The sequence below is a fragment of the Aphidius gifuensis genome, linkage group LG5, assembly GCF_014905175.1.
Source record: "Aphidius gifuensis isolate YNYX2018 linkage group LG5, ASM1490517v1, whole genome shotgun sequence".
NCBI classification, from domain to species: Eukaryota; Metazoa; Arthropoda; class Insecta; order Hymenoptera; family Braconidae; genus Aphidius; species Aphidius gifuensis.
The window spans coordinates 8564350-8577253 of NC_057792.1; the positions used below are offsets into that span (position 1 = coordinate 8564350).

General features: G+C 28.9%; 2 protein-coding genes across 6 annotated transcripts in view; one reads left to right on the forward strand and one right to left on the reverse strand.

Annotated features, from left to right (window-relative positions):
• LOC122857490 (rab3 GTPase-activating protein catalytic subunit) overlaps positions 1 to 12904 on the forward strand; it is a 32883-nt gene that overhangs the window by 2778 nt on the left and 17201 nt on the right. The gene's annotated exons all lie outside the window — the stretch shown is intronic.
• Positions 1021 to 10204, reverse strand: LOC122857492 (leucine-rich repeat and fibronectin type III domain-containing protein 1-like protein). Of its 4 annotated transcripts, none has more exons than XM_044159682.1 (7): positions 9733 to 10204; positions 3861 to 4729; positions 3466 to 3781; positions 2719 to 3356; positions 2205 to 2637; positions 1944 to 2114; positions 1021 to 1589 (listed from the first exon to the last, which is right to left on the reverse strand). In XM_044159682.1, exons 1-7 carry the CDS (start codon positions 9734 to 9736, stop codon positions 1306 to 1308), a joined length of 2715 nt encoding a protein of 904 aa, XP_044015617.1. In that variant the 5' UTR covers positions 9737 to 10204; the 3' UTR covers positions 1021 to 1305. The 4 variants fall into 4 exon arrangements, with proteins under 4 accessions (XP_044015617.1, XP_044015616.1, XP_044015618.1 ...); XM_044159681.1 differs by lacking the exon at positions 9733 to 10204 and adding an exon at positions 9352 to 9403; XM_044159683.1 differs by lacking the exon at positions 9733 to 10204 and adding an exon at positions 4940 to 4958.

Here is a 12904-nt window from a genome sequence, read left to right on the forward strand (position 1 = left end):
ACATAAATTTAGACTTAAAATTATACAAAGAGAGACAGAGGACTATCTATTGACAGAAATCCCTGTATTCTTATTGGGTTTAGTCTTCGAGTTTTATCTAGGTACATACCTATAAATGAAAAACCAGATAAATAATTATTTTAAATCATCACTTTTTAAAAGTGAGAGATTTGTCATTGTTCAAACTCATATATCACCATGTTATCTTGCCTATTAATCCGTCGTATTCGCCTAAATAAAAATTTAAAAGTCGACTTTCATATTAAAATCTGTTTTCACTAAATTGAATGTATCGGTGAATGTATTTGTTTATAAATAATAATATTTCGATATTTAATAAATATACCTATCTATAATAATCACGTGTTGTGATATCTTTAATTGTTGTCGACGACAAAAAATAGTTTGAACGGAAACGCACCTTCAAGAGATTTTTTTTTTTTTGTTAGATTGTTGCTACAAAGAACTTAGAAAAACAGAAAACGGATGAAATACAGCGACTTACAGTTTTCACTTTTGCGCATACACTTACAAAATCCTAAACTAAAATCATTAAAAACCAAAAATCTAGATTCTTAGTGAAAAGACAGTAAAAATTTCTGAGTTTGTCTCAAGTTTCGTCTGGTTTTACGTAGGTAGGACGCTCCGCGTCACCTACGTATTGAATTTGTCTAAGAAAAAACAAAAAAAAACCGTCATAGCTCCATAGCCAATAAACCTAGACATTTTATATTATAAGGAAAATAAGCGTATTTTCAATATCTACAATCTGTATATCTTCGTTTTTTTTTCAAAAATCACTATCAGAGCCATAAATACCAAAAATATAAAATCTGTCATTTTGTCTTTTTTTTAAAAATAATTAATAACTCTTAAATTATTAATCTGATTGAGTTGCACCGACTAATTTAATATTTCCTTTTATTTTTTTCTACAAACTCCTGTTATTTTGTCTTAGCCGATTAACATTATGATCTGTCACATTTTAGACAGATTCGACGCGCAGTGTTTATAGCCCTGCTCTGTTTGCCTCATCCACACAGTAAACATATGTTTATAATAATATTTCGTAGTATACATAGTGGCTAAGCGACATAATTTAAACAATATGACATTTTACTTAAAAAAAAAAAAAAAAAACAATTACACTAATTAGTAATTGCACATAGCCCACCGGAGTATTGAAAATTTTAATTTTCGTCACATGCGCTTTTTTTGTTTTTTCTTTTTCTATTTTGAATCATAATTTTTAAATCTTTTAAATTTCTAACCGATATTTTTGAGCAATAGATAATACAATAAACTTTAAAGTGGAACAAGACCACTTCTTGTCGTTGGATTGCGTGACATATAAATGTCCATGTCATGATCGGTCCAATTATTCTCATCATAATTAAGCGTTTGAGTTGAATCAGCTAGGCTGTATCTACTTCCAGGACGGGGTGGTGGATTTTGTTCCATGGCACGATTTCGTGACCTTGGGCGTTGACGGCGTGCTGATGCATGGGGTGGTAGATGATTTCCTGGGTATCCATTACGTGACATTCTATCTGAAGTACCGGCCAAAGACTGTCTGGACTGGCGTAATTCTGGCGCGAACAATATTTTCCATTAGCATTTAGCCGACATCGATCTTGTCCTGATCATGAAAATATTTTTTTGCAGCAAGCAAAAGCAGCGTTTTTTTAATGATTAATCATGCAGAAAAAGCATTATATTTTTGTTTTTTTAGTTGCGACTGAAGCTTAATTTTTACAATTTGAAAATTATTTATGGTTATTAAAGATTTTAGTCAAGAGATATTATAAAAAATATTACCAATTACCGATAGAAAAAAATTATATTTCTGCCATTGTTAGAAAGCAGTTATTTTATATAAAATATTTATCAAAAAAAAAAAATAAAAAATCAAGGAATGAATCCATCTTTCATTCACTACCAACCTGGTCGTGAATTCACCAGATTATTCGTTAAAGTGGCATTTGCAAAATGTCGCGAATTGTTCGAAAAACTATGTTGCGATTGTCCATCAGCTACTAAACGTGTAATTTTTCCACCATAATGACTTGCTTGAGATCTGATTTCGTCGATACACGAAGCCCTAGTCATCGAACCTGTAAAAGTATTTTAAATAAAACCTTTATTTAACATTTTTTAAAATCAATTTATATTGCAATTAATGTTTTAATAACTTGCATAAATACCTTGACGATCAATTGGAAATATTCTAGGGCGTGGTATGCTTCGATTACTGTATGCAGACACTTGATCCCATTCTTTTTGAGAATTGTAAGCACTCAAAGTTGCCATAGACGCAAGTGGTCCAGCGGGACTCGGTGTCGGTCCAATATTGGCACAGCAATTTACTGGTAAACCAGAAATTGGTCCGCCTAGTTTTGTCTGATCAATACTATGAAGTGTATGAAGCTTTCGCACTCTTCGACGGTTTGCAACCACAAAAATAATCACTGCAACTACAATTGATGCACAAATAGCTGCACTTGCAGCAATTGTTATTTTATCCATGTTTGATGTTGGAGAAACTTCAGTTCGAACTTCTCTGCATTGATTGTAAGGCACGTTGGCTGGAGTGACATTAACTTCGTCAAGAGAAACAACGCAAACAATTATGCATTCCTAGAATAAAAAAAAAACCTGAGCATTTATCATGTTGTCTAAATACATATATAAAAATATTTATAAAATAATTGAATTTACATTATTTGGAACATTTTTTATTTTGAATTCATGTTCGCTAGCCTCCAATGGTGGAGCTTGTTTAAAACTAGTATCTCCAAAAACTCTATAAACAACTTTAAATCCAAGTATATTTGGAGTTTCAGAGTCCCAGTATATTATAACAGTATTATCCTGTCTAAGAACATCTTTCACAATAATGCCTTTTTCTGTACTTTTTGATTTGTACAGGGATGAGCCCGTGGGTGAGCTTGTTGATACAATAGGATATTTAAGACGTTGTTGAGGAAAAGTTGCATCTGGAAGAACTTTTGATGGAGATTGTGTTGTTCTCACAATTGCAACATTGCCAGTTCTCACAGTTGGCCTAGTAATTCTTGCAATTGTTGTTGATGGTATTTCAATTTTTGTAGATTCTGTTGTTGTTACGATTGTTGTCATTTTGGTAGAAATTGGACTGTCTAACAAAGTTGTTTGTGTTGTAACATTTTTAGGGTATTGTGGAAACGTACTAAAAGCTGTTGTTGAAAATAGTGGAAAATCAGTTGTAGCTAAAATATTTTCTACCATTCCATTGACTGCACCAATTGGTTCTTTTGTGTCAACACTCTCTACTGTACCAATACCAATTATTTCTGATGGTCTTTCGCAAACCATTTCTAAAATGAAATAATAAAATTAAAAAAAAAAACGAAGTATAAATTGATAAAATTAGAATAAATTTAACATTAAATGAAAATTGGTACGTAAATGATGGTATAATAATACCTTCTGGTTCAATGTTATAAAAACTTCTTTCATGTAATTTGAGAGGACTTCCGCAAAATTGAGGCTTCCGCTCACGACTTGTTACTTGCAAATCTTTGGTGCGTATCCAATTTGTGATCCATCGTAATTTACAATCGCACACAAGAAATCGTCCACCGAGACTTAATCCACGTAATGTTCCATTGAGAGAAGCTAAGGCCTCTTCAGGAACTGTTGACAATGGATTACCATCAATTGCCAATAATGTTATAGAAGGGTTCTTGCTGAATGCGTTTATTGGTAGCTGCGTGATTAGATTAAATCCAATATCTAAAACCTATGAAACAATAATTCTTAATAAAAAATGATTTTGTTTGCAAGTATAGATTTCTAGTTTTCTATGTAAATAAACTTACACGAAGATCATGAACGCTGCTTATTGCATCAGTTGGAAAATCCGGAATGAGATTATTAAGTAAACTCAATGAACTTAGTGTAGATCTAATTCCATAGAAAGCATCAGGTCCAATGCTTTGTATCAAATTACGTTCTAAATTTAATCCAGTTAAAGAAGAAAGTTCTTCAAAGACTTTTTGACCACCTGGACCCGGTAATTCTCTGATACTATTTTGCGATAAATCTAAGAATGCTAAAGATTTTAATCCTCTCAAAGATTCAGGCACTTTTCGTTGTTTCGTGCCTTTTAAATTCAAATTCTTCAAACTTTTTTCCAATCCTTTAAAAGCTCCTGATGCTAATGTTATTTCATTGTCTGCTAATTTCAAAGTAACTAATTTTAAATTATGAAATGCATTATCATCAACATGAGTAATTTTATTTAGTGAAAGATCGAGAACGGTGAGATTTCTTAAATTTTTGAAAATATTTGTCGGAATTTCTTTCAACTCATTATCTTTCATATTGAGTGTTCTGAGAGAATCTTCTTGACCAATCAAGGCATCATCTTCAATTATTTTGATTTTACAACCAGATAACTGCATATTGTTGATTTGAATTGTTGATAAAGAAGAATGTTTTAAAATTGAAATTGTACTGTTATTAATGTAAAACAGATCTACTGTAGTTTTAGCAGCATGCCCTCGAATTGCTGACAGAAGTTGATTAAAATCAACAATATCACATTGTATAGATAAAGTGTGTGCCAAATTGTAATCACATATACAAGAATTTTCGAGTCCGGGCACCTGTGTTGCCCATGGACAGGGTGATGTTGCAGATGCTGTTAGTAAGACGGTGAGCAGCACCAGTGACTTTCTTAGAAAAGCTGAAACAGAGTCATATGTATTCTTCTTTATGTGTATATATTGTATTGTAATTTCATCAATTACAATACTAATTTGGAAATACAAAAAGAGTGCATATTTACATTATACTGATATATATTATATTTATTTTTGTCTTAGAGAAAAAAAAAATGTTTAGTATAGGAAATTAAGACAGAGTGTCAATAATCCAAGAAATATTTTCCTCTCACCCATTTCGCTAAATTTGATGTCAATGGCTAAGTGGAATGATTATTTATTTGGTCGAAAATTTCATAACTTTTGACCTTTTTGAAATCGAGCTAATGACAAATGCCATTGCCAACAATTTCTTTAAGAGATTTCCTCAATGTTGAACCAAATATGAAAATGATTCAAAATTTTTACTATAGTAATAATACTGATGCATTTATGTAATTTTTTGGAAGCTCGTTATTTTTATATTGATTAGCAAAGTTATCAACTTTTAATGTTGTCACTTATGGGGAATACGATTTTCGTGTAAAAATGGACTTGCAGAACAATTTATCTTACGTTAGCAAAGGGTACAAAATCTACAGCTAATGTATGTATTAAATTTTTATCTTATTTAAAATTAAAAACAAAAAGTAAAATTCAATAAAGATTTAATTTTTTGAATACACAGCCTTTTATCAGATTTTGAAAGATTCTTATTTTTATTTTTTTATAATCTTTGCAAAACCAAGAAAACTTCTAAAATTATTAAGTAAGGTTGTCGTTGATGTTGTTTCTTTATTTATAGAAGAATTATTTTTATTTGCCTCTTTTATTTTTTGTGACCGTGTGACTGTATAGAATAGATTCGGGGAATCTATGTAAGTTATTACGTAGGCGAAGCCTATAGTATTAAATTCATACACGTTTTTTTTAAAATGATCATATCTTGTAAAGTAATAAAGGTAGAAGGATCGTATTAGGACCAAATTATTCGTCTATGAAAATACTAAAACCAGGGACTTACTAAAAGTAATTTTAATTGTTAGTTAATTTATTATTAACAAAAAACGATCACCGTGTAATTTTCAAAGTCAAATAATAAGAAAACTAAGAACAAATCATGGATGCGATTTTTTGCCAGGATATTAAGAATGACGGAATTTATAATAATCGAGTTGAAAATTGTTTTTAATGTCGTTGGAAGATTGTTAATAAACAAAAAAACAAAATTGCTGTTTTTTTATGTTTTGCATAACTCTTTAAAATTTTAACTTACAAGCTTTGTTTATAGCTCAAATTAATTGTCTTTTCGATACCGAGAGCCACCCTCTCTTGATAAAATTTGCTCTGATCATTCGTTAATTAGATATCAGCAATTGTTTATAACAATCACTATCAGCCTTTATGTTACAGTCGAAAAATAGTAACGAAGGAGTGATTTTAGCGATTTTTATCAAGACAGGGTGGCTCTCAGGAATTTAATATCAAATTTTTTGAGCTTAATAAAACTTTTTTATGTTAATTTGTTCAAAAGTTATCCGAAATATAAACAATTACCGATTTTTATTTTGAACATTTTTTCTTCAAAAAAGAGTTTAAAGCGCATGCGTAAAACTTTCTTTGCTGTGGTTACAATTTGCTTGATCGATAAAATAGTTATTTATATTACCATGTTATTAAAAAGAAAAAAAAAAACTACCATGGACAAATTTTCATAAATAAAAGTAATAAACAAAATGGTTCTAAAAAAGATTTGTTCAGTTTAAAAAAAAGTAAATTGAACGATTTATTTTTTTTATATTTGTATTGATTTCTTTTTTGAACGAATCTAATAAAATTATTAATTACAAGTGGTATAACCTCAAATTTTTTTCATCTGTATTTTGATTTATGTACATAATTTGACAGGTGAAAAACAGCGCGAAAAAAACAAAAAATATTTAATCATATAATTTAAAATTATTAATAAAAAAAAAAAAACTAAAATGAATTTGGAATAATCAAGAGAAACCACACGGGCTTTCGCCGGAGTTTTGAAAATTTTCAATTTTCAATAGAACGAATCCGTTACTAAAATTTTTTTTCTTTTGTTATTCAAAATTTTCTAATGCAGCAAAATGAATTTTCATAAAAATCTTATATAAAAATTATAAATATAAAATCAAGACAAATTAATTCATGACAGACGATCCCGTTATTCTGTCATGTATGAAACTAGTAGGACGCGGAACACTTGTTAACCGGGCCACTTGACTATCTATATCTATACACAGATTCTACGTTTTCGCTGTTACCAGTCATACCTAGTGCACATTTCAAATAAGCATATAAATATACTATCACACGGAATAACGAAAATATTGAAGATGCTGTATAGTTAATAATATGAGTTTCATGAATGAAGTTCTGGATTATGCGGTCAACTATCTTGAGCTCTAACTTTTTTTTTTTTTTTTTTGATACGCAAGGTTTATTTTTCATGCTGTTTTTATTTTATAGGCTTATATTTTGCATGCTTATTGGTTTTATTTAAATATCATTAAAATCATAAGTATTAAAGTATATATTTCATAAAAAATACTCAAGCAAAATAGATTTTAATTTTTATTATTTTTTTAAATTTATTGAATCTATGCATAAAACGCTTCAATTTTAATCCAACTCTCTTACATTTCCAGATGTATTCGAGTTAAAATACAAATTAATATTGATCGATATAGTCGATAATAAATAAAGCAAGTGTATCTAGTTAATTATATATTATTATGATTATTATTAAAAAAAAAAAAAACGTTTGAAAAAGTCAAAGAACTCATCAATAATATTTAATTTAACAATTTCTTTTTATATAAAACTGTCATTTTTTTTTATGTATAGAAAAAAATTGTTCTATTAATAAGTTCTTTAATTTATATATTTACAATAATTTGTAATAGTAAATGGAATTAAATTTATTTAATTTGAATTAAAAGTAAATTTTTTATTCATTTCACTTTATAATTCATTTCATTCAAACAAATTTATTTTTTAATGAGTCAAATGTCATTTGATTTTAGCAAATTTTTTCTCAAATCTATCGTTTGTTGTTTTAAATTATTAAATTGAAATTGAAAATATTTCAATTGACAAGTGTTTTATTCGTAAACAATTAAAATTTTTTCATATTAATTTATACTTGGAAAGTATAACTCTTCATTTAATAAGAAGACATAAGTTTTCAGTCTAGTAAATTTTTTCTTAAGGTTACTGTTTATTCTCTTGAAACGAATGACACTGTTATCAAATCGAAATGACTTTTCACTCAAAACGGAACACTTTTTTTTTTAATTTAGAGGCCAAAATTTGCAAGAAGCTTGTAAAAAATTCATAGAATTAGAATTATATATCGGCTAAAAGATATAGATAGAGTTATAGATATATATAAACTAATGAAATAAAAAAAGTAGTATAGTATTTAAGAAGTGAAAAATTATAATGAAGTAAATAAACATTGAAACGGACATAAAAATTACATGATGATGATCCCGCACGTTTGGTAGTGTTTCATATGATAAACTTGTCATGAATGTTATCATGAACTCATGATGGATTTATACCGAACGTTATTTTTTTGCTGCAGTTGACTATTTCTTCGACTAATAATTAAACGAAACATTTAAAACATCAATCGAGCTATATTTAATATAATAATATTAAAATGTCAGACGTATTATAAAAAATAAATATTTGTGACTACAGTTATTGAAATGTTGATGACTATTTTGATGCATTCAGCTCAGTTGAAAATGAAAACATTGAAATAATGATGGAAATAATTAATTTAAATTATCGAAAATTTACTTATTTTTCCATAAAAAAATTAATATTATTATGATAGATAATTTCAAGATTACAAAATCATATAAAGTCACTAGAATCCATGCGTGTAAACTGTAAAGTCACTTATATGTATAATTCACTAAGTTTTGAAATTATATTTATATATAAAATCACTTAGTCACTTATCCACTATAAAATGACCAGTGTCTAACCTCACGATTTATTCAAAAGTTTACTTTTTACATTCAACGGGTCTTCAATAACTTAACGTAAAGAGTTTGTATTGACTGAGAATATAACGGTATTAATTTTACTTAAAAGTCTCTGAAATAGTGAGTATTATCAATAATATGTCGTGCTGGGCTACTTTATAGTTTATAAATATATAAACGAATTAATGAGTTTTTGATTTTTTAACTTTGACTTGTATGCTTATAATTGCAAATACTTGATCCTCCCTCTGTCTCCTGTTTATTTTTTTTACTATTTCAAAGCATCTCATGATAGAATTACAAGTTTATTCAAATTTTAAGACAAAAACGAATAAATCCGCATGGGTTTATTGAGAAGGTCAAATATGTCTTCCAGTTACTAAAGTATATAATAAAATAAATTTGCAAAAAACGGTATTTTTTAAAATAACGTTTTGACTTTAGCCAAGAGACACAAAAAATATGCTTGTGATGATTATTATAAGTAAATATACTACATATATATATAAAACTGTAATATATATATATATTTATATATATACGCTGTTGTAATATCTGGCGTGGAGTATTTTGCCAAGATTTGATTCAAGGTTGGATAGTACTCGACAGTAGAGTTTGAACGATATATTATATACCTTTGTGGATACATACTCTCGTTGCACATAAGTGCATTCACCCCTCAGCACCTATATATAAAGATTATCTATATACATTATTGTACACTGACAGTGCAATGGCAGCACCCCACTCTATTTGTCGACATTTGATTTTTAATGTATAATTCTTGGGACTTATATATTTTATTCTTGTGAATTCATCTCACAAGTATTTGTTTGATACCTTAAATTTATTTAGGAATGTTACTGATGCGTTCACCACGAAAAAAGTTCCATTTTTTTTATGCATATATCTTATTTTTTTTTTCTTATATTTTATTTTTGTTGTTATTTTCAATACGACTAATATAAATATCAGTATAGCATTTTAAATCAAAAACAGTCTTTATATAAACTTACGCATTTTTGTTCTGGAATTAATTTTTACACTCCTGAAAAACACATATTTAAATAACTAAAAAAATTTTTCATTTGAAACACTGCACTCAGAAAAAAAAAAAAGAAAGGAAAAGAAAACACTGTTTATTCCACCAATTTTATAGACAAAAAAACTTTTTAATGTAACATAAAATATTAATGTTTAAGTTGGTAATAGGATCAACATCACTGTTTGTCGTGTCTTGGATGTGACTGGACGCGACTTCACGATGTACGTATATCATGTAGCCAAATACGACAGACTATAGAATTTCCAGTTTTGTAGTCACTTGCCGGTCTTTTACTTCTGAGGAGCAATCTAAGGTGAAAAGTGGAAGGTATAGTTGAAGGTGGGAAGGTGGAAGCGTAGAAATAGAAGGCCGAGCAAGCGATGCTTTTTAAATCGGTGGAACTCAACCGCTTTTCTCTGTCATTCTTTTGCCCAATCTAATCCCACTACCACTTCTCATGTCTTCGGTATGTGGCCTCTGCTCCTTCCGTTCCCCATTTATTCTTCTTTATAATATATATATATGTATATACATACGAAGAGAGTCTTCCAACAGAGCGCATACATTGAAAGGGGCAATGCATCAGCCACAACATAGATAAATAAGATAGATAAGGCCCAATGGTTATGTATGTGAGGTAACAATTCCATCTAGGGTTTGTAGTCTTGCATAATTATGAAAAGAATTCATAAACTACTCATTTCTTCATAATTGTCTGAAAAGAAAGAAAAAAAAAATGTAACAAAATATACAAAAAAGAATTTCCATAACTAGACAAAAAAAAAAAAAAAACAATTGAAAAAATGTTTCCCAGTTTAGAAAATTTTCTTTAAATTCACAAAAGAAATAGTGTCTAAAGTAAAAAGATTCTTTTAGATGGAGTAATTTTTTTTTTTTTGTAAGTGTTTTTCGACATAAAAACTATTACCTGAAAAAAAAATTGTTTTTCTAAAAATAAAATTAATAACACAATCGACGGAATACTTTTTTTTGAAAAACAGATTATTTATTTCCAAATAGAAATATTTTAAAAAATTAGAAAATAATTATACATCATAAGTGAAAAAAAACTTTTTATTAATTAATTCTTTAACGAAAAATTTTCCCATTCAACCATCAAATAAACGAATCAGTTTTAATATTTTTCATACATTTTGCTTCATAGTGCATGCACCTCAAGTAAGCTAATAAGTATGACAGAGGTAAATATATATAAGCAAAATCATGATTCAGAAAGAGAGTAACTGTAGATTTATGATTCAGACTCGCCCTTTCTTTTTCACTATATACAAATATTATGTTATAAAATTTTTATAGAAAAATTTCTAATTTTCTTTTTATGAAATATTTATATTGACAACAGAATAGTAATAATATTTCTAATTCATGAATATGCGATGACGTAGTAGTGATGCCGCAAGACACGAGAAAAACGAGACGAGACGAGAAAATGGTGACGGAAGACGAGACGAGACGCTGTTTTTCAAATTTAGTCGAGACACGAGACGAGACGAAAGAGCTTGCTCGAGAGACGAGAAAAGTAGACGAGAATAGCTGAAAAAATTTTTAATACGATAGACATAGTTCAAGATAGTCCTGAGGATGTTTTGACTGGAGGTGTCATCTTACACCGATTTTTAAATTGCCGAATTGATAGACGGTGGAGGCTTGAGTCGTCATTGACGTCAAATAAAGTCAAATGATGTCTCAGCGAGTCAAATGCAGTAGTAACAATATTTTTCTGTGTGCATTTTTTGCAAATTGCACATTTAATCCAATTATTATTGACATTTATTAATTCAATATCAAACCATTTATCATAAGCGGTATACGACCTGAGAAATTTTTATTTATTTCATTACTTTCAGACGTTGTTACTTGCACTGAATTTTCACCATCAGTAGTCAGGTCGTGCATTATTGGTTGGTCTAAGCCAAGTTGGCTGAGATAATGGTCTCATCTAAGCAGTTAAAATGTACTTACCATGAAACTAAATGAGATTTAACTAGACTTATTACAAATAATATTTAATATATTAAATTTTTAAATATACTTTAAGATACCCCGGGATAAAATTTTTGAGGTATTTTGAATGTTTATGAGGTATTTTTTACTCGGTCAGAGTGTTTCAGAGTGCTTCAGAGCAAATATATAAATTTATAAAAAAAATTTGAAATATAAAAATCAAGTACTTGATGGTTTATAAAATAAATAAAAATATTTATTATTTTTGAAATATAATATTTGTTTTTTATTATGTTCAAGAAAATTAATAACATCTTAGAAAAGCTTCAAACCTTTGAGGAATTTAAAAAATCACGTACGTGTTTTTCTAATACAGCTCATTTCCCTCAGCCCGAGTAGAAACTTGTTCAGGATAGCCTGAACACTGATCAGATATATATATCTATAATAACCTATCATCCATCGCTATCATATCTCAAATAGATAAAAATTGGCCAATAAGATTTAATTTTTTTTTTTTCAAAATAAACCTTTTCTTGATCAGGGTTTTGATCCAGAATGGATCAAATCAATAGAGATAAGTAAAGCTAGCTGGATCCAAAATGGATAAAGAAAAAAGTATCAAATTTGCGTCTTTGAATTTTACAAATTGCCTGATCAGGATAGCATCAGGCTATCTGTATTTTATCCTTAATAGAGTAGCTTGATCCATTCTGGATCAAATCTTGATCAAGAAAAAATTCTGGATCCGAACCTTACGAAAAAGCGTTACATCCTGATCAGGTTCGGATCCAGTATCTGGATCCAGATTGGATTTGAAATCAGGCAAGCCTGATCAGGGCTTGATCCGAACCTGACCTGAATTTCTACTCGGGAGGACTTTCTGAAGGCTCAAAATTCATCTTCTACTTTATTTTAATTATAAAAGAACATGAAATAATTATGCAGTTTTCAAATTAAAGTCTGATATTGTTTTAGTAATCGAGAAAAACTCTAAACCTATATAAATTTTTTCTTTTTCACAAAACAACCAGTTCATCTGGCGTATTATTAATCTCTCCGTTCTTATCACCTTGCAATTATGGATCAACATTTCGAAAATGAAGATGCATGGGTATTCTTGCATGCTTCTATTCCATTTAAAACAAGTGCTATGTACGAATATTCAATCAGGCAAC

Bases quoted from the DNA above. Each gene is read 5' to 3' on its own strand.
- LOC122857492 (XM_044159681.1), bottom strand. From the start codon at position 9,388: ATGCACTTATGTGCAACGAGAGTATGTATCCACAAAG. The intron at 2,638-2,718 runs GTAAATTCAATT...TTTTTATTCTAG, and splicing joins TAAAAAATGTTCCAAATAAT to GAATGCATAATTGTTTGCGT. The intron at 2,115-2,204 runs GTATTTATGCAA...ATACTTTTACAG, and splicing joins ATTTCCAATTGATCGTCAAG to GTTCGATGACTAGGGCTTCG.